The 27,426-nt window shown below is 38.7% G+C and overlaps 1 protein-coding gene across 9 annotated transcripts in view; it reads left to right on the top strand.

Annotated features, from left to right (window-relative positions):
• The window catches only part of MYO6 (myosin VI), a 163,186-nt gene that overhangs the window by 58,838 nt on the left and 76,922 nt on the right, over positions 1-27,426 (top strand). For 6 of the 9 annotated variants that reach the window (XM_054557769.2, XM_009242014.4, XM_054557771.2 and 3 more), the window contains 5 exons: positions 9,724-9,887; positions 14,981-15,050; positions 20,807-20,880; positions 22,685-22,814; positions 25,046-25,151. In XM_054557769.2, coding sequence (XP_054413744.1) covers positions 9,771-9,887; positions 14,981-15,050; positions 20,807-20,880; positions 22,685-22,814; positions 25,046-25,151 — 497 coding nt within the window. In that variant the 5' untranslated portion in view covers positions 9,724-9,770. Of the gene's footprint in view, positions 1-5,373; positions 5,526-9,723; positions 9,888-12,017; positions 12,104-14,980; positions 15,051-20,806; positions 20,881-22,684; positions 22,815-25,045; positions 25,152-27,426 lie in introns of those variants that run through there. The other 3 variants (XM_054557770.2, XM_063724876.1, XM_054557773.2) reach the window with 2 other exon arrangements.

Here is a 27,426-nt window from a genome sequence, read left to right on the forward strand (position 1 = left end):
GCAGCAGGGTCTTTATGACCTGTGTCTTGTGCTGACCTCCTCTCTCATCCTGTGACTTAGAATGCCTTAAATGTCTAAAAACCAGTAGGTTTCAGCCTTATTTTACCCACCTCCTATTCAAGATGGAGTTGCTCTGGTTCACATGCCTCTGACGCTCTTCCATTTTATCTTAACTCTGAAAGGTTGCCTCATCTTTATCTTCTATAGCTTCTAGTGCATACTTCATTTCTATTATTATGTTGTTAAAGAAAAATTATTCTAACACTTGTTAAAACAGCAAGGAATACTTTATTCAAGGACTCTTGTGGTAGGGGTGGTATTAGTCTGCTAGAAGTGTAGACTGCTCAGGCTGCCATAATAAAATACCACAAACATTTGTATTCTGACACAGAAATTTATTTTTTTCACAGTTTTGTAACCTGGATATCTGAGGTCAGTGTGTCACTGTGGTTGGGTTCTGATAAGAGCACTTTTCCCGGCTTATAGATGGCTGCCTTTTCTCTGTGTGTTCACTTGGTCTTTCCATGGTGCATGTACTCGGAGAGAGATCTATTTCTCTCTCTTCCTCTTATTATATGGCCACCAATCCTATCTAATTAGAACCCTACCCTTCCGACCTCATTTAATCTTAATTACCTCCTGAAAGCCGTGTCTCCAAATACAGAGACATTGAGGGTTAAGGCTTAAACATATGAATTTGAGGGGAACAAAATTCAGTCCATAGCAGTACTTTCAGTTCATATCAAGGGGTACTGCAGTAGGGGGGAGAGATGGGCCTCAACTCCTGAATATGGCAGAGACAGCTGGGGATTGTGAACCCAGAATATCTGAGACAGGTCTCAACCAATTTAGAAAGTTTATTTTGAAACCAATTTAGAAAGGTTAAGGATGCACCTGTGACACAGCCACAGGAGGTTCTGAGGACATGTACCCAAGGTGGTCAGGGCACAACTTGGTTTTATATATTTTAGGTAGACATGAGACATCAATTAATTTCTGTAAGATGTACATTGGTTTCATCTGGAAAGGCGGGTAAACTCAAGGCAGGGGGAGGGGACTTCCAAATCATAGGTAGATAAAGAGACAAACTGTTGCATTCTTTTGAGTCTCTGATTAGCCTTTCACAGAATACACAATTTACATGTGAGAGGAGGGTAGAGGAAATAATCTTATGCCCTAGTCTGGCTTAGTGAAACAATATGGTAGAAGAAGCAATGAGATATGCATTTGTCTCACATGAGCCTCAGCGGGATGACTTTGAGTTCTGGCTATCCTTCATCCACAAGGAATTTCCATGTGGGCAAATTGTGAGGGAGGCATGTAACTTTTTAAAAAATGTTTGTAGCTATCTTGTTTAGGGAGAAAATGGGAGGCAGGCCTGCCTGACATAGTCCCCAGCTTGACTTTTTCCTTGGCTTAGTGATTTTGGGGTTCCGAGATTTTTTTCCTTTCACAGGATTTACAGCCAAGGAACAAAGCGAGTGGGTCAGTGGATGGAAAATTATTCATGGAGACATCAAGGGCATGGAAAGTCTTGCCATACTGACTTAACAGGATTTTTGCTGAAGGCAGGTCAAGGACTTAGAGTGTTAATGGAAAAAGCAAACTGTAAAATATTTAAAGAGGTTTATTCGAAGCCAATATGAATGACTATGGCCCGATGAACAGTCTCAAGAAGTCCTGAAAAAGTGTGTGTGAAGTGGTTGGGTTATAATTCGGTTTTATACATTTTAGGAAGGCAAGAATTACAGGCGAAGACATAATACATGGAAGGTATATATTGATTCTGCCTCTGCCTGAAAACTGGGAAATCTCGAAGTCGGGGGATGGCGGAATGGGGAGCTTATGGGTCATAGGTGGATTCAAAGATTTTCTGATTGGCAGTTGAAAGAGTTAAGCTTTGTCTAAAGACTTGAAGTCAGTAGAAAGAAATGCTCCAGGTAAGATATGGGGGATGTCAGCCGGGCGTGCTGGCTGAGGCTTGTAATCCCAGCACTTTGGGAGGCCGAACCAGGTGGATCACTTGAGGTCAGGAGTTCAAGACCAGTCTGGCTAACATGATGAAACCTTGTCTCTACTAAAAAAACAAAACAACAAAAAAAGCAAAAATTAGCTGGGCGTTGTGACAGGTGCCTGTAGTCCTAGCTACTGTAGAGGCTGAGGCAGGAGAATTGCTTGAACCCTGGAGGCGGAGGTTGCAGTGAGCCCAGATTGCCCCATTGCCCTCCAGCTTGGGCAACAGAGTGAGACTCTGTCTCAAAAAAAAAAAAAAAAAAAGATCCATAGATGTTGAGGTTCTTGTTATGTAGAGAAGCTTCATAGGTAGCAAGCTACAGAGAGAATGATGGTAAATGTCTCTTTTCAGACCTTAAAAAATGTCAGACTTAGTTAATCTCGCTTAAATCCATCCTGGAAATGCCTGGCTGCATTAATTACTATGAAATTCTCTGCAGATGCAAATTTCCCCCATAAAAGACAGCTTTGCAGGGCCATTTCAAAATATGTCAAAGAAATATATTTTGGGGTAAAATATTTTGATTCTCTTCAGGGTCTGATATCTGGCATGTGATGCTGTACCAGAGTCAGGTTGAAATGTGTCTTATTGCTGCAAAGAATCTGTTTTGTCAGTCTTATGATCTCTATTTTAATGTTATTATTGGTCAGTTGTGCCTAAATTCCAAAAGGGAGGGGTGTATAATGAGGCATGTCTGACCTCCCTTCCTGTCTTGGCTGGGAATTCAGTTTTTCAAGTTCCTCTGGGTTTCCCCCATCCAAGAGGGATCCCCATTCAGTTGGTTAGGGGCTTAGGATTTTATTTTTGGTTTATGACATGAAAGGTGGGGGATTGGAACTGGATCAAGTATCAGGGGTCGGGGAGTCTTATCTAAATTGATTTAGCAGGATTCTTGCTAAAACTGGGCTGTGCAGGCCTGTCAGAGATAGAATGGAGTTAAGGCCAAGGTTGAGGGCTAGTTGAGGAGAGGCCTCAGAGGAGCCTAATTAAAGTTGATTGGTCAAGGAGAGAGTCTCAGCCAGGTGCAGTGGCTTATGCCTGTAATCCTGGTTGCTCAGAAGGCTGAGGTGGGAGGATTGCCTGAGCCCAGGAGTTCGAGGCTGCAGTGAGCTATGATTGTCCCATTGCACTCCAGCCTGGGCAAAAAAGTGAGACCCTATCTCCTAAGCAGTGTTTTTTTTTTTTTTGTTTTTGTTTTTGTTTGTTTTTTTTTTTTTTGGCGTACCCATAATTGTTTTTGGTGTTTCTCATTCCAGAGTCTTCTCCAGAGAACAGGCTGTAGACCTCTCTTGGTGGGGGTGGTGGGGATTGGGGTCGGGGGGCAGTTTTTCCATCAATATGGAGTTTGTGTGGTTGGTGTTAGGAAATCTCTTTCTCAAAAAACTTTCACCTAGTTTTCCTTATTTTAGATTTCTTTTCACCCTTGTTCTGGAACCTCGTACTGAATTTCTTGTATCTTTTGAGGATTCTGTAGTATAATTTGGGTTGGTTTTCATATTTTCGAATTCATGCCTTGGAATTCAGCTCTCTTGTGGTTGCTGTTGGTTGCCTCTCAACCATTTGCTTTCCAAATTAGAAAATGCTTCTGTTTTCTCCTTTTTGCTTCTCTCCATCCTCATGGGCTGATGTATTTGTAAAGAATCCCTGTACAGTAGATATAGGGCTTTGATGAAGGAGCAATGTTAGCTGTGTGTCTTTAAATTTGTTACCTTAACTGGGAAGTCGTAGTTAATAGTTGAAAATAGGAAAGTGGTTCGAAGTTTAATTTGCCTTTCTTTTTTGGACCTTGGGAGTTTTGCTTTGCTGTGATTTTTCTTTTCTTTTTTTTCACTGTCACAAATTTTACACACAGTGATTTCAGGTAATTTTTCCTAAATGATCCCTACTGTCTATTCTGTAATTTCTGTTTGTATTTAAAATTACCACAACTATTGTCTTGAAACTGACTGGTGGCTTCAAACAAGGGATATACTGGGGAAGGAAAAGGGAAAGGGGGAGGGGTATGACTAGTATCTTTTGGGTGCCAGTAGAACAGTGATCTCAGTTTTATGTCACTTAATCCTCACAGCAGTTCTGAAAGGTAAGTGATATCCCACCATATGGATAAGGACAAAGATAAAAATCGAAGAGGTTAAATAACTTACTTAAGAGCTTGTCAGAAAGTGGTGGAGCTGAGTTTCAAGCCTAGGTTTTTTTTTTTTTTTTTTTTTTTTTTTCCCAGAGACAAGGTCTTACTCTGTCTCCCAGGCTGGAGTGCAGTGGCACAATGATAGCTTACTGCAACTTTGAACTCCTGGATTCAAGTCATCCTCCTGCCTCAGCCTCCTGAGTAGCCAGGACTACAGGGCTATGCCATCATTCCTGGCTAATATTTAAAATTTTTGATTTTTGTAGAGGTGGAGTCTTGCTGTGTTGTTCAGGCTGGTTTTGAACTCCTAGGATCAAGTGATCCTCCCACTTCGGCTTCTCAAAGTGCTTTTTTTAAAAATTAAAATTTTTTTTTGTGTTGATACATAGTAGGTGTGTATATTATGGGGTACATGAGATATTTTGATACAGGCGTACAGTGTGCCATAATCACATTGGGGTAAATGAAGTACCCAGCAACTCAAGGATTTATTCTTTGTGCCACAATGATCCAAGTATACTATTTTAGTTGTTTTTAAATGACAGTAAGTTACTGTTGACTGTAGTCACCCTCTTGTGCTATCAAGTAGTAGATTTTATTAATTCTAACTATATTTTTGTACCCATTAACCATCCCTACTCCCCACCCCACTACCTTCCCAGCCTCAATTATCATTCTACTCCCTATCTTCATGAGTTCAATTGTTGCAGTTTTTTTTTTTTTTTAGCTCCCGCAGATACGTGAGAACGTGAAGTTTTCCTTTCTCCGCCTGACGTGTTTCATTTAATGTAATGACCTCCAGTTCCATCCATGTTGTTGTAAATGACAGGATCTTTCTTTTTCATGGCTGAATAATACTCCCCTGTATATATGCACCATGTTTTCCTTATCCATTCTTCTGTTCATGGGCACTTGGGTTGCTTCCAGATCTTGGCTATTGAGTATAGTACTGCAGTAAAAATGGGAGTGCAGATATCTCTTCAATATACTGATTCCTTTCTCGTGATTATGTTCCTAGCAGTGGAATTGCTGGATCATATGGTCATTATATTTTTAGTTTTTTAAGGAACCTCCAAACTGTTCTCCATAGTAATTATATTAAATGGTTTTACAATTATAGTTTTAGAATATTCTGTGTACTTACTATTACCAGTGAGTTTTGTACCTTCAGATGATTTCTTCTTGCTCATTAATGTCCTTTTCTTTTGGATTGATGCCACCTGGGAGGCAGGGCCTGGAATCAAGAACCTTAGAAATCTACCTGCTGCTGTATTCTGAAGCTGAGCTGGCACCCAAGCCACAGATCAAGTTCTTCCCACTCTTTTCTCCTTTTTCCTCAAGCAAAGAGTCTCTCTGCATGGCCACCACCATCCCAAGCCCATGGCAAGTACAGCCTGGCTACTGCCGATGTTCACTCAAGGCCCAAGAGTTCTTCAGTCAGTTTGTGGTGGATGCTGCCAGTCCTGAATCTCCCGCTTTAGAACAGTGGGCTCCCCTTTGGCCCAGGGCACATCCGGAAATGCCACCCAAGAGTCAAGGCCGGGGATCAGGGACCCCAGGAGCCCGCTTGGTGCTCGTTAACCCACTCTGGCTGAGCTGGTACTCAGGCTGCCAGACAAAGTCCCCCTTACTCTTCCCTTTCCTTTCCTCAGTCAGAGGCAGTCTCTCCCCATGGCGACCACAGCTGGGAATGTGCTGGGTCATACCTGAAGCCAGCATAGCTCTCAGTCTCACCTGTGACCCATGGTGAGTATTGCCTGGCTACCACTGCTGACTGTTCAGGCCCCAGGAGCTCTTTAGTCAGCAGGTGATGAATTCTGCTGGGACTGGGTTCTTCCCTTCAAATCAGTGAGTTATCTTCTGCCTAGGATGTGTTTAGAAATGCCCAGGAGCTAGGGCCTGGAATGGGGGCCTCAGGACCTGCCCTGTTCTCTATTCTACTATGACTGAGTTGGTTGGTATCCAGGTTGCGAGACAAAGTCCCCTTTACCCTTCCCTCTTCTCCTCTCAAACGGAGGGAAGGAGTCTTTATTTAATAGAGCTGTGAGTTGCACTCCTGGCTGCCCAGCTGGTGTTCTCACTAGGTCACATGCTCCCCAAACCCAGTGGCTCTGAGCCTATCATAGCACCAGGACTTGCCCAGAAAATGCAGTCCTTGTGGTCTAGACTGCTTTTCAAGTTTATTTAGGACCCCAGAGCAATTTAGCCTGCAGTGGGGCTTGCTGAGATGAACTATTTGCCTCTGGCTAGGGCTTCTGTAAATGCTCTGTTTGTGAGCTCTCCCTCCCACAAGCCTGTAGATTCTCTCACCACACCACCATTGCTGCAGCCAAGGGGTGGGGAGAGAGAGGGTGGTGCTGAGAGTTGAAGACTGGTTTTGCTCCCCTCTCCAGTGCCTCTTTCTTTGATGTGATGTTAAAACCAGGCACTGGTTTTAACTGGTACATTGCTCACCTGATTTTTTGTTCTTATGAAGATGCTTTTTTTGGGTGGGTAGTTGTTCAATTTGGTGTTCCTGAAGGGGAAGTGATTGCTGGAGCCTTCTATTAAGCCATCTTGCTCTGTCTCCTTACCCTAAAGTGTTTTGATTACAAGTGTGAGTCACTGTTCCTGGCTGAGCATAGAATTTGAAGATATTTCAGGATGAGCACAGTGGCTCACGCCCGTAATCCCAGCACTGTGTATGGTTGAGGCAGGTTGATTGCTTGAGCGCAGGAGTTCGAGACCTGCCTGGGCAACACAGTGAGACCCTGTATATAAAAAAATAAAAATTACAAAAATTAGCTGGATGCACCTATGGTCCCAGCTACTTGGGAGGCTGAAATAGGAGAATGTCTTGAATGTGAGAGGTCAAAGTTGCAGTGAGCCATGAATGCATCACTGTACCACTGCACTATAGCCTGGGTGATAGAAAGACCCAGTCTCAAAAAAAAAAAAAAAAGGAAAAAGATATTTCATTTCTTCTAAGTCTACACCTGCTTTTACTCTTCCAAAACTGTGTGAACAATTCATTCATTTACCAGTGAATATTGAGTTGCTTACTGTGTGCTGGGCCTTAGGGACACAGAGAGGAATAGTCCAAGTCCTGATGAAACAGAAATGAAATGATTAGATTTACCTTTTGGTAGTGTTACTAGTGATACGTGTGAAGTGGCACGAGTAGAAGCAGGCAGCTGAGTTAATTCCAGAAGTCCTGGTAAAAGATGATGTTCATTTGAACTAGGACAGTAGAGGAGATGCAGAGAAGGAGTTGGATTTGTGATGCCTATTGGAGGTAAAGCTGACAACATTAAGGAAGTGATATGAATTTGGAAGGAGCTCAAGGGATTGGGGTTGATTTCCGGTTTGATTTGAAGGAGTGCTGTTAGTGCCTTCACTGATACAAGGAAGAGCAAGCTGGAGTGGTAGACCATGGCAATAATAACATAATAATTATGTTACACCTATTAGATACATTCATGAAGAGGTGTCCAGTAGACAAGTAAACATCTGGGATCTCAATGGAGGTTCTGGCTAGAGCAACAACTTTGAGCATCACTCGTACATAAATGGTATTTAAAGCCATGGGACTAGATATGATTAGGGAAAGTGTATAGATGTATGTGTGGTAATGTAAGTCTGAAGTAGTGGTATTGATTCACTTCTATGAAGACTCTTCATCTAATTTGTCAACTTGGAATTATATATAAATCTGATAGCGTTTGCTGGATAGGGAAAGCAACTCACTTTGTAGCCACTGCATAGACGACATCAACCAACAAGCAAGTTGCAAACATGCCAATAGTTAGCCGCTTTTGAATGAACTGTATGCCAAACGTCCTTGACTTTCATGAAACTACACCTGAGAGCATCCACATGAGGATCCCACATTTGAGAATGCCACACAAAAGGAGGATTATGGCACATGAATCAGCTTTTCTTTTTAAATGTAGATAAGTAGTGAAAAAATAAGTGCCTGTCAAGATGACATCTGGGATCATTCATCAGATGATCCATTGTTACATTTTAGTCTCATAACATCCAGGCTCATTAAAACAAAATATTTTGCATGTCACGGATTGTTTTGGCTACTCTTTAGAGACAGAATTATGAATATTAAATCTCAGAATGCTAAGTATGAAAGAAACCATACAGGGATAATGGAAAAATTAGGTTAGAATTCACATTAGGCAAAAACTGTAAACAATCCAAATGTTCATCAAGAGAGCAATAGGTGAACAATTGTGGTATAGTCATTCATTGGACTAGTACGCACAACAAGGTTAAATATGTTGAAAGCAAAAACAATTTGTTGAATGAAAGAAGCCAGACACCAAAGAATACATACTGTATGATGTCACTTATATGAAGTTCAGGAATAGGCAGAAACTAACAGAACAGTAGGAATGCCCATGGGGAATAGTTATTGACCAAAAGGAGTCATGAGACAACTGTTTTGTTTTAGAAACAGGGTCTCGTTCTGTCACCCAGAGTGGATTGCAGTGATACAGTCATAGCTCACTGTAGCCTCAAGCAGTCCTCCTGCCTCGGCCTCTCAAAGTGTTGGCATTCTAGGCGTGAGCCACCACTCGTGACCTTGACTGAAGTGTTTCATAAATGGCTATATCCATTTGTCCATATTCATCAACTTGTATACTTAGATTTGTACATTTCACTGTATGTCAGTTTTACCTCAGTGGAAAATAAGAAAACAACAAAAATGGCATGCTGAGTAGTTCCGTGAGGATGAGCTTCGGGAGCACATCAGTCCATTCTCAGAGAGTGAGGGAAAGTTTCCCAGAGATAATAATCTCTCTTTTTATCCTTTTACTTCCACAGTTGATTTATTTTTTTCAACTCTTAGTTACCTCCCCACAATAATATCTATTCCTATGACTGTTTAATTTATTGTGCAAATGCAGAATACTTTAGGTAGCAAAAGGGAGTACTGTTATAAATTACACTCAACTGGTAAAAACTATCATTGTTTGCTTCTGTTCTAGTCAGAGCGTTGTACTCTACTGCAGTCATACCTGAAGGAAGGCAGTGGTAGAGCAGGTGTACCTGAGGGTGGAACAACCTCTGCTTGGCCTTATCTAAAAGTAGATAAAGGGGGCCGGGCGCAGTGGCTCACGCCTGTAATCTCAGCACTTTGGGAGGCCGAGGCAGGCGGATCACAAGGTCAGGAGATCGAGACCATCCTGGCTGACACGGTGAAACCCCATCTCTACTAAAAATACAAAAAATTAGCCGGGTGTGGTGGTGGATGCCTGTAATCCCAGCTACTCAGGAGGCTGAGGCAGGAGAATGGCGTGATCCTGGGAGGCGGAGCTTGCAGTGAGCCAGGATTGTGCCACTGCACTCCAGCCTGGTTGAGAGAGTGAGATTCCGTCTCAAACAAAAAAAAAAAAAAAAAAAAAAAAGGTAGATAAAGGGGGCAGAGTTCAGCAAGATGCAAGGGAGGAGGTGGGGATTTTACGTGGCATGGGTAGATGGGTTTGTTAGTTGGGATTTACATGTGAACTTTTGAAAAAGATACATTGTTTGTTTTATATATATTTTGAAACTGATTCATGTTGCTGTATTTGTTCCTTTGAAACAGGTGACAGTGGATAGTGGAAACAGGAGATCGTGGATCCTCCTTCAAAAATGGAGGATGGAAAGCCCGTTTGGGCGCCACACCCTACAGATGGATTTCAGATGGGCAATATTGTGGATATTGGCCCCGACAGCTTAACAATTGAACCCTTGAATCAGAAAGGCAAGGTGAGTTTCTCAGAACGATGTTGAAATATGATTTCTTTCAAAAATGGGTGTTTTTTTCACAAGAGTTAGGTCTGTCTTCTTAATGAAGTAGATATTTGGGAAAGCATATTTCTGGTAAGTGAGTCTGTTTTCTCCTGACTTCTTTGATTAAATCAGAGCTATGTGCCCTAGGGAAAAAATGGTGCCCTATGATAAAATCAGATGGAAATTTAGTGAGCCTTTCATTCTTTGTTTTTTTCAAATCCCTTTGATCATCCAGTTCTTAGCCTTTCATTCTTAAGAACTAGCTATATGATAAAATCTAAACAATAAAGACATTTTAATTTGTTGTGCCACATTACTAAAGTTATTAGCTTGTCTGTGATCAACATGTCACAAAGTAAAAATATGAAAAGTGAATGTGGGGATATCAGATTTTGCTTTTTTGCTTTAGCTTCTATTATAAAGTCTTTTTTAAAAGTCTTTTTTGTTCACTTAAAATTATTGCTATCATTTTTGTGATAGATGCTTTAATTCTGTACACATGGTATTTATTTCTTTGTATGCTTAGACATAAACTAGACAGTATTAACAAAATGAAAGTCTGAGGGAAAAGTGACTAGGAGTTGTGACTCGTTTACAGAGAAGGCATCATTGTAAATACCTGTTTCAGTCTTCATGGAGACTGATACAGTCTGTTTTTGTGGAACTTCACTCCATTCTCAGAGAGTGAGGGGAAGTTTTCCAGAGGAAATAATCTATTTTTATTCTTTTGGTTCCACCATTGATTTATTTTTCAACTCTTAGCTATCTTAGCACAGTAATATCTTATTCCCATGATAGATGTCCACAATTTTTAGTTTAATGAGTATGCCTGTTAAACAGTTCTTCTGACTAAATTAAATTTTGTAGATGTCATTTCTTGTTTACTTTAGACGGAAAATGTTCATGAATAATTTATATTCTATGATACATGGCTAACTAATGCCATATGACTACCATCCTTCTGGGAACCTTAGAAAAACAAGGTGGATCTCTCCTGAGGTCTTTTCACAGAGAAAACTATTCTGTTACTGTAAACAACACAGGAACTGAAATGCATAATGTATAATGTGCCATGTTAGAGGAGGCCAGTTAAAGATACCCTCAGGACAGGAAAGACAAAGTGTTTCTGGTTTTTCCTCTTATTAACAGGTACCTATTTGTACTTACAATTCAGTACATGTTTAAAAAAATAAACTCAATTACTTTACATATTTGAAGGCTTTTGATTTTTGTTTTAACATATTTTATAAGCACAGTAAATCAGAAGACCAAAATGAAATTGAGAGTGTATTTCCTAGGTGTTTATATATAGTCGTTATGTATATTTTGTTGTATTTACAGGTGACAAAACAATTCAGTTCAATTATAGAAGAAACTTGATTTAAGGGGGATACACTTTTTCATATTTTAAATATTTTAATATGCTTTACACTGTGCCTTATTAATATTATTCAGGTACATATGTAGAACCAATAAAAACTGTTTACATTTGGGAGTGATATAAATTTCATGGATCTGTAGGTAATTCTGTGAACTAAAGTGTACGTCTTTTCCACAAAAATTTTTTTGAGGATTAACAAGTTCTCAGAAATTACCTTTAATCTTAATTTTCCTCCCTACTTTCTGATCAGGGTCTTAATAAGCAGACTGCTGTAATAACCAGACAGTTAAAAAGATCCTTAAGAGAAGCAATCTTTTGCTTAGCTCATTCATTGCCTAGAGATCATCAGCTTCGAAATAATTATTAAGGAATTAAGTACATAAAGGGGTGGACTGGTCTTGGACACTTGTGCAGTGTGTGCGCAGTGGAAGTGTAGATGAGGGAGTGAGGAACATGTCTTGATAGCAATGGCTTTTCAAAGTTTTTGTTTGTGACCCACAGTAAAATAGATTTCACGTTGCATTAGGTATGTGTATTATGTATGTGTGTGAATTTATAAGAAATAAATTTTACATTTCAACAACTGTGTGTGTAGTGTTTGTGTGTGTTTACTTATAAATGAAACAGTTGATCAAAAGAAACATTCTTAGCACATGCTATGCATTCTAATAATTTCTAATAACTTTTATTCTTTTAAAAATGCTGTTTTAGGTTAGGTGCAGTGGCTCATGCCTGTAATCCTTGAACTTTGGGAGTCCAAGGAGGAAGGATTGCTTGAGCTCAGGAATTCGAGACTAGCCTGGGCAACATAGTGAGACCTCATCTCTACAAAAAATTTAAAAAAATTAGCTTGGTGTGGTGGTACATGCCTGTTTTAGCTACTCTGGTGGCTGAAGTGCACTTAAGCCAGCAGGTCAAGGCTGCAGTGAGCCGTGATTGTGCCACTGCACTCTAGCCTGGGTGACAGAGTGAGATCCTGTCTCAAAAAAAAAGAAAGCTATTTTAATCCACTAAATTGGTTTCATATTCTGTATTTGCAGCAGTGGTAAGAAGCCGCTCTGAAGCCTTGTAGGCTGAAGCCCTAAATTTATGGCATAGAAGGGTCTGCATTTTCTTTTCCCTGTCTGCTTTGCTGGTCTTATGTTTTGTCAACCAAGTCTCCCCTTTATACTCTTACTCTTGTGTGCCTCTTTCTCCTTCTCTTCTGCAAGTATTAAGTCCTTACCATACCCCGGGTGATGTTATGTGGTTTGTGTCATTGCTCACATTGCTCCTGCCTGGAGTGCCACTATCCATACCCGCTCTTTATTTTATTTATTTTTTTTTGAGTCGGAGTTTTGCCATTGTTGCCCAGGCTGGAGTGCAGTGGCGTAATCTTGGCTTACTGCGACCTCTGCCTCCTGGGTTCAGGAGATTCTCCTGCCTCAGCCTCCCGAGTAGCTGGGATTACAGGTGCCCACCACCATGTCTGGCTAATTTGTTGTATTTTTAGTAGAGATGGGGTTTCATCATGTTGGCCAGGTTGTTCTCAAACTCCTGACCTCAGGTGATCCACCTGCCTGGGGCTCCCAAAGTACAGGGATTACAGGTGTGAACCACCGCACCTGGCCAATCTCCATATCCTTTTGCTTAGAAAATACTTATTTTTCTTTTAAGACTCTGATTGAGGTCACCTTGTTTATGAAGTTTTTCTACAGATACCCAATCTCTCCCTCCCCCCCATTCAGTAGAATTGACTGTTGACTACTTTTTCCTTTGAGGAGTGGTATAAATTCTTAGCTTTCCTTTAATCTTTATTAGAGATAATTGTTTACTTTGTCTCTCCCTCCCTACTAGACTATGTAGTCTTCTCAAGTGCAGGGTCTATTTTATTCTGTCATTAGAGCTTGATGCTCTGTATTTGACTTGTGGTAGGTGTTTAATGCTGAGTGATCAAGACATGTTTTTAGCAGAAAAAAGCCTCCTTCCTCTAAGAGAAAACAATTAATGAAACATTTTCTCTTTAAGGAGAGAGGAAGATGGGGCTGGTGATAATTTAAGGAATAAAGGAGGGAGAGAAAACACCTTTCAGGACTCCTTACTGGCCTTTTAGGCTGCTCTTAACTTTCTCATTCCAGCAACTCTTTGTCGTTGGCCTCCCCTCATCCCCACTCCCCTCATCATCTAACTTCTTGGAACCTTTTTAATTTGACGTGGCTCCTACCAGGCAGAGCTAAACCCTGAAGTCTGGGGAGCCCGTAACCCTCTTGCCATGGCTGTGAAAGTTGGGCACATACATATATGACATTAGCAGTTATTTCTGAATGCATTTTCCTATAGAATCATTATTATAAATTGTGGATTGTTTTATATGACCATTAATATACTTAATGCACATTATGGGTTAATTTTGCTTTTGTGGCCTGTCCTACAAACTTCTCCACATTTATAACATTAACAACATATGTACTGGGTTCCAAGTAATTAACTTCCAGAGTTTTTATGGCATAACAATTTTCTACATTGGGTGTGACTTAGAATTGAGGTAGTCCCAGCAGCGTGGATTTACTCTTTATAGTTGTAGCTTTACACACACACACACACACACACACCCCCCCCATAAATATTATTTTAAAATAATTGAACCATTTTTCCCTGCAGTTTTCTTTGATACAATTAGAAACTTCATCCACAAGAGTAATTGTAATTGTTTGAGAAGTACTGTATCAGCTTATAAATAACTGTGAGAATGGCATGGATTAAAATTTAATTCTCTTTGGATGTCATTTGAGATCATTTGTTCTCTCTTACGAGATGTTATCTTAATTCTGCAGTGTCTACTATAGCATTTAAGTGATAAATATAAGTATTCATGGATACTTGTAATTTTACAGATGAAATATTTTTGGGTACTTTTTATATTTCTGACAGATTTTTGTACAGGAGTTTGTGTCAAATATATTTTACTGAAACAATAGCTATTAATATAACCCTCTGGTTATATCTGATTGAATGCTACTTTTTTCTGTCTTTTTTTTTTTTGAGATTTAATTTCACTCTTGTCTTCCAGGCTGGAGTGCAATGGCATGATCTCGGCTCACTGCAACCTCCACCTCCTGGGTTCAAGGGATTCTCCTGCCTCAGCCTCCCCAGTAGCTGGGATTACAGGGGTGCCGCATCACGCCCGGCTTATTTTTGTATTTTCAGTAGAGACGGAGTTCTACCATGTTGGCCAGGCTAGTCTCAAACTCCTGACCTCAGATGATCCACCCGCCTCGGCCTCCCAAAGTGTTGGGATTATAGGCATGAGCCACTGTGCCTGGTTACTTTTTCCTTTTTTAAAACACTGAAATTGCTGTATCTACCACATTAACATTTTATTTAAAAAAAATTGTTAAATAGCATATGTATGTAAATTTAATATTAATATACCTCTTTTTTTGTCCTTCTCTAGGTGTTAGAGCCTAGGATACTTACTTACTGATTTTTATTGTTGATTTCATGTCCACAGTAATAGTAGATAATATTTTTGAGTAAAGTTATTGTTCTGTTTTGGGGTTAATGACTTGTTAAATAGTAGGATCTGTATTATATTTTAATAAAGAGCATATTGTTGCCACTATTACAGTGTATGCAACCAATTAAGCCCTTCTATTGTTCTTACTATTTAAAAGCCTTGAGTTTAATGAGCATTTGTTTTGCTTGTTAGACATTTTTGGCTCTCATAAACCAAGTGTTTCCTGCAGAAGAGGACAGTAAAAAAGATGTGGAAGATAACTGTAAGTACCAAGTTAAAAATTAACTCTCTGCACAGAAAAGGAAACTGTTCTTTTTAAAAAATAAATTAGTGGTTATATTACTGATAACACTATGCTGGTTCAGAAACAGTCTAGTCTTTTGACACGAATGTTCATGTGAATGAAGGAACTTGAGTCCTCCATGTTGTCTCACATTTGCATTTTGGTGGAAGAGTCTTGAGTGTTCTTTTGGTGTTATTTGAGTTGCATAAATGTGGGGAATGTTAATTACTGTGAGGCTTGAACTAAAGGTTTCCTGTTAACAGTTTTGAAAGTTATTGAACCTTATCTAGAATCAGGTGGTTTTTATAGTAGTATATGTGGTTCAGTAATTTGGAAGTTGAGTCAGTAGGAGTCATTTAACATCACCGTTTGAAGCAAACATGCATTTACAAAAATTCTATATAATTAGTAATTGAAAAATTAATTTCAGAACGATTATATTAAAACACAGCATTAATTTGACTTATCACATCTTGGCATGTTTGATGAAAAAAGCCCTTCTCGATGGAAAAGGCCAGTGTTTATTCTTTTTAAGATTAAGCAGTAATCATTTCATATTGGGGGCAGCAGTGTTAACAATTATGTACACTTGTCATGGATTTCATTAAAGGTACTTGACACTAACAACTCTCCATTTAACAAGAAAAGGTAGTGTTAACAATTATGTACAGTTGTCAAGGTACCTAATACTAAAAACTTTCCATTTGAGAAGAAAAGGTAAGAGAAAGCAATAGATTTGTTATTATTGATTTTCTCTGGAATTCACATTTGAGTAAGCCTATAAAACGCCCATATGTAGAATGGTGGCAGCGTAGAATAGTGGGAGTAATGGGGAGCCATGGACTGTAACTGTAGAGTTAGGCAAGCCTAAATTCTGATTCTGACTGTGTTATTAGGAGACTGTCTGCTCGTGGGCATTTCATCTCTCTTCTGAAATTCTCATCTGTAGAATGGAAGTAATGTGTATGTTGTATGATTAGAGATGATATAAAGTGCTTTGCACCGCATCTAATGACTCTTAATAAATGGTAGCTGTTTTTATTAGGTGCAAGAGGTTGAGGAAAAAAATGTAGAATTCCCTTCCTTTCCAAAATTGCTGGAGAGTTTGTCTGATTAAATAATACATTTTTGAATAGCAGTCAGAATAAAATAATAAGGAATGAGACTATACCATATCTAAAATACAAATTTTTGTTCTGCTAATACTTGCTAGGGTACGCAGAACTAGGAATCAGTCCTTTTCATTTATTAATGTGTATGTCTCTAAATGTAACAAATGGTTTTGAATAGTTTTTAATCCATTTCTTAAATTAATATTTTAAAACATTCTCTTTCCATTTGCTTTGTCTTGCTATGCTTGTCTAACTTTTAAATTTTTGCAACCTCAGTATTTGCTGCCTCTGGCAGGTGGTTTCCTTGGTGATGCCAGATGGCAGCAATGTTAATGTGTGGGTGTTAACTATTCTCATAAGGTAGTAGCCCATCCCTACTGAAGACCCTTTTCTGAAAGCACATTATTAACACAACTTTGGTTGTTGAGTTTAGAATGTAGGGTTTCCAGCTGCAGTGGTTCTGTCACTTAGTACTTTCATCTGAGGCATGCCACCATATCACTGTCCTCTGCTGAATGACACACTGTAACACAAAGCTATAGTGGTAGCTTTGTGTTATACACTTGCACACACACACACATGCACACACACACAGGGTCTCACATGCATATTTCTAAAATTCTTTTCTTCTTTATATTACGGTAATGTGAAGATTAAATGATTGATGCCTGTAGAGAGTGTTCTGAAGTATGTGTTGAAGGTTCTACTGAAACGGAGGCATGTGAAGTCTTTTTTTTTTGTTGTTTAATGGAGGAGGTAGGGACAATGATGAGGATATTTTACTCCCACCCCACTATGTGTTGTCTTTTAATAGTGCCTTAACAGTGTAGCAACATTTATTATCTACTTTTAGATCTAAATTTTTTTTTTTTTTTTGAGACAGTCTTGCTCTGTCACCCAGACTGGAGTGCAGTGGCGTGATCTCAGCTCACTGCAACCTTCGCCTCCCAGGTTCCAGCAATTCTTCTGCCTCAGCCTCCTGAGTAGCTGTGACTACACGTGTGCACCACCATGTCCAGCTAATTTTTGTGTTTTTAGTAGAGATGGGGTTCACTATGTTGGCCAGGTTGGTCTCAAACTCCTGACCTCAGATGATCTGCCTGCCTTGGGCTCCCGAAGTGCTGGGATTATAGGCGTGAGCCACTGCACCGAGCTATAGCTCTGAGTTTTCTATGTGAAGAGTTTTATATGTAGAAATTAGTATGTTAATTTTGCTGTTTGACTGTTGGTTATTGTCACACAAATAGGAATATCGGGCATGTGAAGTCAGTAATTAAAAGGAAAATAATAGCATTTTTCCATGCTGATTTTGAGCTACTGTGACTTTCATGGCACATAATGTTCTTTGTGAATTATTGTCTATTAGATGTTGAGAATAATAAAGTATAGAGTATAAAATTGGAAAGGAACCGGGCGCAGTGGCCCACTCCTGTAATCCCAGCACTTTGGGAAGCTGAGGCGGGTGGGTCACCTGAGGTCAGGACTTTGAGACCAGCCTGGCCAACATGGTGAAACCCTGTCTCTACTAAAAGTACAAAAATTAGTTGAGCATGGTGGTGGGCGTCGATAATCCCAGCTACTCGGGAGGCCGAGGCAGGAGACTCCCTTGAACCCAGGAGGTGGAGATTGCAGTGAGCCGAGATCACGCTATTGCACTACAGCCTGGGTGACAAGAGTGAAGCTCCGTCTCTAAATAATAAATAAATAAAATCGGAAAGAATTCTAAAAGTTGCCTCAGTCTCTTTTTCAGTAATGGAACGACTTCTACAACAACGTGTATTTAGAATGGATTGACTTCTGTGTTGAAGTTGTTTGTGGATTCCTTTTTTCTTTTAGTGAGCCAGAGCTGTAATGATTAAGCAGGATCTTAAATGCTCAGATAACTCTCTAGTCAGATATCTAAATTTAATAATGAAGTCATACCTAATCTTCATTAGAAACTTTTATATATGTTATATATTTATTTATTAAAACAGCGTTTATAAAGAAACTAATTGTTTATTCAAATATTTTGTTATATGTCTTATGTTAAATTGTTTCAAAATTTTAATATTCTTTTGGGTATAGTTAAATCTGTTAATAATTAGGCATAAAAGGTAAACAGTTTACATAAAGATATTCATGTAAATAGCCAAGCCAAGTAATCCTAGGACTGACTACTAGGAAAGGACAGGAGGAAGGAATTATTTGGTAGAGCAGGAAGTTATTTGTTAGGCCCTTGTGAACATCCCTAGGTCATACCTTTAGGGAGATGTAGGCAGTTGGGACTTAGCATTTCACATTCTGGCAAAACAGGGTTGCAAATATTTTCCTCTCCCTCTCTGTTTTTCTGTGTCTTCTTGAAAATGGAATGGCCTGTGTGGCATGATTTCAGAGGAATACCCTCCTGTCCAAATTCTTATTGTCATCAGCAGATGCTTCATCAGTTAGGGATTTATTTGGTTTAATAAACACACATCCCTGAAAAGGTAGGTGGTGAGTGTGGAAGAAGTAAAGATAGGAGAGCAAGTAGTAATTCCCATGTCTGTGTAGGCTTATATGATTAGCATTCACAGGGGAAGTGTACTGTAGGATTACGGGTTTTTACTTAGAGGAAGCAGTGACAACATCATGCAACCAGGTGTTTCAGAGGAAAGTGAGAGAGATGGGGAGTGGTTCAACAGAGTGCTTTGGGTAAAGAAAGAGGAACATGTAGACCAGGCTCCAGGGGACAAGGATGGAAGAAGATTAGGGATATAGAAAGGTAGGTGACCTCATACCCAAACCAGATATATTAATACCTCTGCTGCCTAACCCTCTCTATATCCTTCCTTAATTTAAAGGAAAGCTGCCATTCAGCTGTTAGTAGCCTCCACCCACTTCTTACTCTTTTATTCTGCCCTAAGTGGCACTAGAAAGCAGTGACGTGACTGAGGCAGGAGAATTGCTTGAACCCAGGAGGTGGAGGTTGCAGTGAGCTGAGATGGTGCCATTGCACTCCAGCCTGGGCAGCAGAGTGAGATTTTGTCTCAATAAAAGAAAAAAAAAAAGCAATGAGGTGAAAGTGAACTGGCTGCACTAAATGAGTATAGATGGATGGGCAGTCTGTGGAGGTAGTTATGGCAAGAGGCTCTTGTTTGACACCATTGGTTAGGTGTTGAATAGTACGTTAGACATACATGCAGTGTAGGCACGTGAGCGATTTCAGTGAGGGATCAAACAAATGAATCAGGCAACATCTTGCCCCCAAGGATCTGATTTAGTAGACAAAATCAGATATGTAAAATTATCATAATAACACTGGCGGTGTGTGGTAAGAACCATAAAGAAATTACAAAGAAGATAGTAGTTCTAGTGGTGGTGGTGATAATGGGTAAGTGTCATTTGTGGGATAACCTTTGTACTGACCTTAAAGAATAGGTAGATTTTTGACACCTAGAAATGTGGAGGATATTCTACATGGAAGCGGATAGATGAATGATACCTGCATTTAATAAATAGTTCAGTCTGCCTATAAGTTAGTATTAAGGTGAATTGTGGAAAATTATATGAAAAGGTCATGAATGTAGGTTAAGAGCTCTGATCAGACGCGAATTTGGATGTTGATAGAGACCCAGTGATGATTTTATGGGGAGAAAGATTTGATGAGGGCTCTGCTTTAGTTAATGTGCTGAGAAGTCTGGATTAGAGAGGAGAGAGACTGAGGCAATAGGTAAACAAGAGGCTACCATGATCACAAAAGAGGTAATGAGAACTAAACTGGTATTGGAGCAGTAGAAATGGAAAGAAAGGAGATGCGTTGAGAGGTTCAGATTATGCTTTGAGTACCTGCCATGAGCTGGCCCTGTGCTGTACTTTCTTACATGGCATAAAGATTTGGAAACCGGTTTAGAATAAGGAGGGAGAGAGAAGATGATTTTAGTGTTGACTAAGGTTTACAATTTCAGTGACAGAGAAAATGGTGGTGCTAATAACAGAAACAAGGTGGTTGAGAAGAGGAGTGGTTTTTGTCTACTCTAGCTAGAGCTCAGGAGATTGAAGGACTTGGAGAATAGATTGGGAGTCAGTTCGGACACTTCAGTAGAGCAGATGTCACACAAACAAGATTTTCTGTTCAAACTCTCCCATTAATTAGCTTCATATTCTCAGTTAAGACACACATAATTTCTCTGGGAGTCTTCATTATGTCAGTTGTGAAGGACTCCCTGAATGATTTGATGGTCTGTTCCCATTCTAAAATTTTATCTTTTGTTTTTATCTGTGAAATTCTGAGTATCAGATTGGATTGGTGTCATCACTTTGTTGTGTCAGAAGTATATGAAAATCAGAGCTATCTATTGTAGTACTTTTTTCCCTCTTGAATTGTACTTTTTAATCAACCTTCATTAACGAGTACTCACTAGGTTTACTCTTTTAGTTGAAAATTCATTACTTAAAAATATCACTGTAACACACATGTAAACTGGATCGCATTTAAATCAGCTTCTAGGGTTTACATCAGCCAGGGTTTTAAAAAAGATGGAGTTAAATGTAACCTAACAATTGATTTTTAGGATAAGTGAAAGTGATTCAGATTAAGATAGTATTGCTTTATTTTATTTGTTTTCTTCAATTCTCTGATGACATATAAATTTTATGTCTTAGGTTCACTAATGTATTTAAATGAAGCCACACTGCTCCATAATATCAAAGTTCGATATAGTAAAGACAGAATTTATGTAAGTATTTTACCTATAGTATAAATTTTTGTGGAGATAATTATTTCATGTGGTACTCTATGATTTTGTCACGCTTGAAATTTTCTAACAGAAAATCATACTTGATCTGAGCCTCTTGAATAGAGTGTGAGCTTAGTGAGGACAAAGATTTTTTTCTAATTTACAACTCGAACTCCAGGGGTTAAAACATGCCTGGTACACAGAAAGCACTTAATCAGTATTTGTGGGATGAAATAATGAATTCAGAGTGTCGTTTAATATCTTTTGGACTTAAAAATGTCCAATTTATTTTTAAAAGCACTATAATGGTTTTTGGTTTTGATTTTTGACTTTTGGTATGTCTGTAGATATGTTTGATTCACTGTCCACATTGTTTGGAAGATAATATAAGGCAGCCTATAAGGAATGTATATTGAAATTAAAAATTTGAATGAGGAAAAAAATGTAAATTAGAATAGGAGGTAGTATCTGAGGAAATACTAAGAACACAGGAATGCTGACCATAGAGCCTAAATAGTTGCTGAATTTCATTAGACCATAGGTACTCTACCTTGAAAGTCTAGAATATTCAAAAATGAAAGAAAATGCTTTCAGTGTAAATAGTCAAGGTTTACACCAAATCATTCAGATGGATACTTAACCTAGTATGTTTTAATTATAATTATTCTTTGGGCATGCATGAGACTTTATTCCAATATCACCTAACTGTGTAGTCCTTTGGTGGCTGGAGATAAATTACCCCACTGTAGTTCTCCTGTTATGAAGATGGGGCTCTTCATTATTTTTGAACGAAGAAAACACATGGCTTCTTTGACACTTACTAGATCAAATGACAGTCTTAATCTATTATATCACTATCAATTTGCCTAATTGTACTTACTTAATTCTGACTAAATTACATTTAGTCTCTGCCATCTGTCCAAGTAGTGACAGCTGGGAGATAGAACTTATTTATTCTATTCTAAAAGAGTATACTTGCCATCTTCTAGTTATATGTAGTTTTAAGACTTTACTTTTCTCCCTGATTTTTTTCAAAATCAACTAAATAAAGAACATATTTAAGTTTAAATGTGGCTATTCTTGATTAGAAATATATTTAGAGGCAAAATTTACTCAATCAGCTGACTCATGTTGAGCATCTAATATGTGCTAAATTCCAAAATTAAAAGCAAGCTTAAGTTGCTCATTAAACATTTAACACATAAATATTCTAGGCAATGGTTAACATATATTGTCTGGAAGAAATCTGGGACCAAATGGTCACCACAGAGCTAAATCAATCCTTGGTATTCAGTGATAGGGATGGGCCCAGAAGGTGCTACGAGCTGTATTAAACTCCTTAGTAGCAGGGTGAATACAGTAGGTAAGGAATACAAATGACTAAAACTTAGCTGTAGGAGATTTCATAAGTAGAGTCAACAGAAGAAGGCTGAATGAGATAGAGCTAGAGACTCAGATTTCTGTCTGTGGTGACTTGGTGGTGATGCCATGTCCCTGAGAAAGCACATGGAAGGATAATATTTTCTTTGAGGCAGAGGTAGGTGGGAAGAGATAATCTTGAGTTTGGATATGCTGAACTTGAGGTGCCTATGGGTTGGTAAGATACAAATATTTATTAAGAATTGGAGAAATATGGGTCCCTATAAAGATCAGGGAATACTCAGGGAATATTTAGGACTGATTTGTGAGTCTTAGTTATATAGATAATTGAAATTTTTTGTATTTTATTTTTTCTATGAGCTTTGTTTATCTTTAAATGAAAATAGTAATTGGAATATTTTATGTTTATGTTTTTCATATTTAGACATATGTCGCCAACATTCTGATTGCAGTGAATCCATACTTTGACATACCTAAAATATATTCTTCAGAAGCAATAAAGTCATATCAAGGAAAATCTCTTGGGACAAGACCACCTCATGTCTTTGCAATTGGTAAGTGATTTTAAATGTATTTTAATTCTTGTCTTTCTTCATATTGTACAAATTTACTCAATTTTTCTTTTGGATTAATAAAAGATACCATAAATTGAATATATATTTTGGAGAAACTGTATACCTCTTGGATATATCAACATTGTTAGGAGCAAGTATTTTACACAGGGTGAGGAAGAATACTTTTGTAGTCAACTAATGGGGCAGGCATACCATACATCATTATCTGTGTTAAATGCCTGTGTCCTCTAAGGGATGTCTGCCCAGGTGAAAGCAGGATGTAATAAAAGCTGACCTAATGGTACTTTTAGACTCTTTAATACCATCAGCTGCATCTTAAAATTGTCCTCCTTCACAATTTTGAGGTTCTGGCCTTCATCTCTTACCCAGCTCATCCCTTATGAGTGTGTTACTTGGGCTAGATTTCAGCTGTAAGAGCAGACTTCTGGGCATCATCTTGCATCAGGGGTTTATAAAATTAAAGGATTAAAAGTAGTATACGCTTCATACCACTGGAGAATCTGTGTGAGAAGACAGTAGTGTCTCTTTGCCTTTCTCAGCCTCTTTTATTTTGAAGTCCTCCAGCTCTGAGGCATAGGGGTTGGAGGTTTTAGATCAGAATGAGCAATTACCCCTCTTCCCACCAAATGGGCAGGTGTTAGCTAACCCTTTGCATTCAGACATAAAGCAGCTAAATGACGTGTATTGGAACTAGTTCGTAGTGCATCCTGTTTCTCTTTGGGCTTTCCCTTCATGCTTGTGTTTTGGCCTAACCAGAGTTCACTTCCAGATTTGGTTGACCTGTGTGCTGTCTGCTACTAGGTAGAGTGAATATGGCTGACATAATTACTCTACCGGGGCAGCAGCAGATTTACTTTTGGCTTGAAGAAGCTATGACAGGCATTGTTGTGTTCAGCCTGCAAGATGGTGCCCCATCCCTTAGAACCTGAATACGAGCAAACATCACTGGAGAAAAGTTACATGTTTAAAATGTAAATAAACCAGCATTTGTTTTTAGCTTTTTACTGCTAAAAAACAAGTGTTTGGAATGATTCTTTAAAAATGTGTGGAGGATGGGTGTGGTGGCTCATGCCTGTAATCCAAGCACTTGGGGGAGGGCGGATCGCTTGAGCCTGGGAAGTCAAGACCAGCCTGGGCAAACATGCAAAACCTTGTCTCTATAAAAAAAATGAAAAAATTAGCCGGGCATGCGCTTGCCTGCAGTCCCAGCTACTCTGGAAGCAGTGGTGGGAAGATCGCTTGAGCTCAGGAGATTGAGGCTGCAGTGAGCTGAAATCATGCCACTGTACTTCAACCTGGGTGACAGAGAGATACCCTGTCTCAACAACAACAACAACAAAAAAAAGCGGTGGGGGGTGGTGGTGGAACAGGTTGCTGATAAATTGGACAAAGGGATGTGTGCGCTCTTGCGTATGGTTTGCATTCTCCCCTTAGAGTAAAAGCCATTTCTGAAGTCTTCTTGGCACATGTCTGAGGTGAGAAATAGTTGCCTTATAGAGCCAAATTGTGATGACCTAGTTTTGAATTAAAGTTGTCTTAATTTGAGACTGCTTTAACAGCATTAAATTGCTTTCAACTTGTCTGTGTAGTCTTAACATTTAATACAATTTATTGCCTAAATTGTTGGAGTCTAATGAAGATAGTTAAAAATTATATATGTAAACAGTGGCAAATCTAGGAAATTTAAAGCTGTTAATTTTGCCTAGTTGTAAAATGTTGACAAATTCTAAATTTAATGGTTGTATTGGAGGGAAAAAACCCACAGATATATTTTGCCATTATGTATTTTTTTTTTCCAGCCGAATTTTTGGTTGCCAGATTTCTTAATTGGAAGCTCATTAATTCTTGCTTTTCACTGGGGACTTCATTAGTTATGCATAGTGACCATTTTTTTAATCCCTCTGCAGATCAGCTCTGGAATTAGGAAGAGATGAGCCACAGCCCATAATATCAAGACATTCTGTCAGAAACTTAAGAGTTGTTTATTTGGATTTCATATTACTTAACTTTTAGGATAATAAGATAGAACATTTAAAGTAAATACTTTTGAAATGATTTGAACACTTTTGAATGACTTTATTTTAAAATTTCATTAACATTGAACAGACATTTATGATTTCTTTAAGAGTAAGTGCTCCTAAAGTGAACTTTCTGTTATTAACTTTATATTTAATATATTGCTCATCATTAATGTCTTATTTTGACCCTAGCTGATAAAGCTTTTCGAGACATGAAGGTGCTCAAGATGAGTCAGTCTATCATTGTGTCTGGAGAATCAGGAGCCGGCAAAACAGAAAATACAAAATTTGTTCTAAGGTGAGTATTCAGCTAACTTGAAGTATTTGAGTAGGTTGATCATTTTTTTCCCCCCTTGAGATAGGGTCTTACTGTGTCACCCAGGGTGGAATGCAGTGTCACCACCACAGCTCACTGTAGCCTTGACCTCCTGGGCTCAAGTCACTGTTCCACCTCATTCTCCCGAATGGCTGGGACTACAGGCACATGCCACCATGCCCTGCTAATCTTTTACTTTTTTTGTAGAGATGAAGTCTTACTGTGGTGCCTAGGCTGGTTTCGAATTTCTGGGCTGGGCTTGAGCAACCCTCCTGCCTTGGCCTCCCAAAATGCTGGGATTATAGGCATGAGCCACCATGCTTGGCAACCAGGTTGACTTTTTTCTGGTAAAAAAATACTTACGTAAAGGTTGTCAACCATTTCTAAGTGTATAGCATAGTAGCATTAAATATATTCACGTTGTTGTGCAGCCAATCTGTATAATCTCCAGAACTTTCGTCTTGGAAAACTAAAACTTGACCCATTCAACAACAACTCCATTTATCCACTCACCTAGCAACCACTATTCTACTTTCCAGTTTTTCTGTGAATTTAACTACTTTATCTATTTCTCATGTAAGTGAAATTACACAGTATTTGTCTTTCTGTGACTGGCCTATTTTATTTAGCTCAACTTAAGATTCATCCATGTTGTAGTATGTGTCAGAATTTCCTTCCTTTTATTTTTATTTTTTAGTATTTTGGATCCCATCCTTCCTTTTTAAGGCTGAATACTATTTTATTGTAGATCTATGGTACATTTTGTTTATCCATGCATTTGTCAGTGGACATTTAGGTTACTTCCACCTCTTGGCTATTGTCAATAGTGCTGTTATGAACATGGGTGTGCACATATTTCTTTGAGAATTTGAAAAGGTTGACTTATAATACCTTTGCATACTTCATGACATAGTTTGGAATGGTGGGCTCTATCCTTTTTAAGATACAGACACCTTATATGGAAGCTAGCCTATAGATTACTGAAAGCCAGCTCTGACATGTTATTCACATGAGGATCTTGGAGGAGACCAGTACTGGTTAGACAAAGGGTGATCTAGAAATATTCCCTAAGAATCTAACATTTACGTTCTGTCTATATTTCTGTCGTTAGTATGGTTAAAACCATTTTTTACCTTAAGCTTACGATAATTTGCCCCCTTATTTCTATTTCCCTATAGTCTGCCTCCTAATGTGTTCTCTTTGCTGCCATTAAATTAAACTCTCTGCATTGTGTTTTTTTTTTTTGTTTGTTTGTTTGGTTTGGCTTGTTTTTTTTGAAAACAGGGTCTTGCTCTGTTGCCCAGTCACCCAGGCTGTAGGGCAGTGGTGCGATCATAGCTCACTGCATCCTCGACCTTCTGGGGCCAAGTGATCCTCCTACCTCAGCCTCCCAAGTAACTGGGACCACAGGCATGTGCCACCATGCCTGGCTAATTTTTTATTTTTTTGTAGAGACAGGGTTATGCTATGTTGTCCAGGCTGGTCTCCAGTTCCTGGACTCAAGTGACCCTCCCACTTTGACCTCCTAAAGTGCTGGGATTACAGGCATGAGCCACCATGCCTGGCCTTACACTTTGTTTAGAATTAACAGCATTTTAAAAATGGGAGGAATCATAACACTCATTGTAGTATAGTTCTTTTAATTTACGTACCCATGAGGTTAGATCTAGTGGTTGAACTACTGCTAGGAGCAGCATACTCACCAGTGTTACTCCCACGGAATTATAGTTCTTAGTTGATTGCTGCATAGTGGTACTATGAAATTTTGCTATTCATTATGTAAATATGTGTGCTGTTCAGAGTTATTTATGTAAAATCAATTGAAGAGTTTGTTAACAGCTGTTATATATATGTGTATATATACATACACACAATTCTGGTTAAGTGAATGCTTCCCAGTATTCTTGGATTCTAAGTGTTTCAATTTCTTTTTCTTTCTTTCCTGTATGTAATAGTCTATATGAGTCTATGGTTAATATATGAAAATGAACAAAAAGTTAAGGAGTTATAAACTTATAATATAAACTTACATTTTAAATTAAGGATTGCTCTTTAATTTGAAATGTGCCAGGCAAATAGTTATTTCTCTGTGTTTCATATTTCAGTGAAACAATATGAAAGTGATAACTTCCCAGTTGTTCGGAGGCAGATTGCCTTATTTTCTGTAGCCAAAGATTGAATTAATAGGGTCTCACAAAAGGCTTTGACATCTCCTATAGTTGATGAATATGATATATTTAAAATCAAATAGTTGGAT

This window comes from Pongo abelii, chromosome 5 (genome assembly GCF_028885655.2).
Source record: "Pongo abelii isolate AG06213 chromosome 5, NHGRI_mPonAbe1-v2.0_pri, whole genome shotgun sequence".
NCBI classification, from domain to species: domain Eukaryota; kingdom Metazoa; phylum Chordata; class Mammalia; order Primates; family Hominidae; genus Pongo; species Pongo abelii.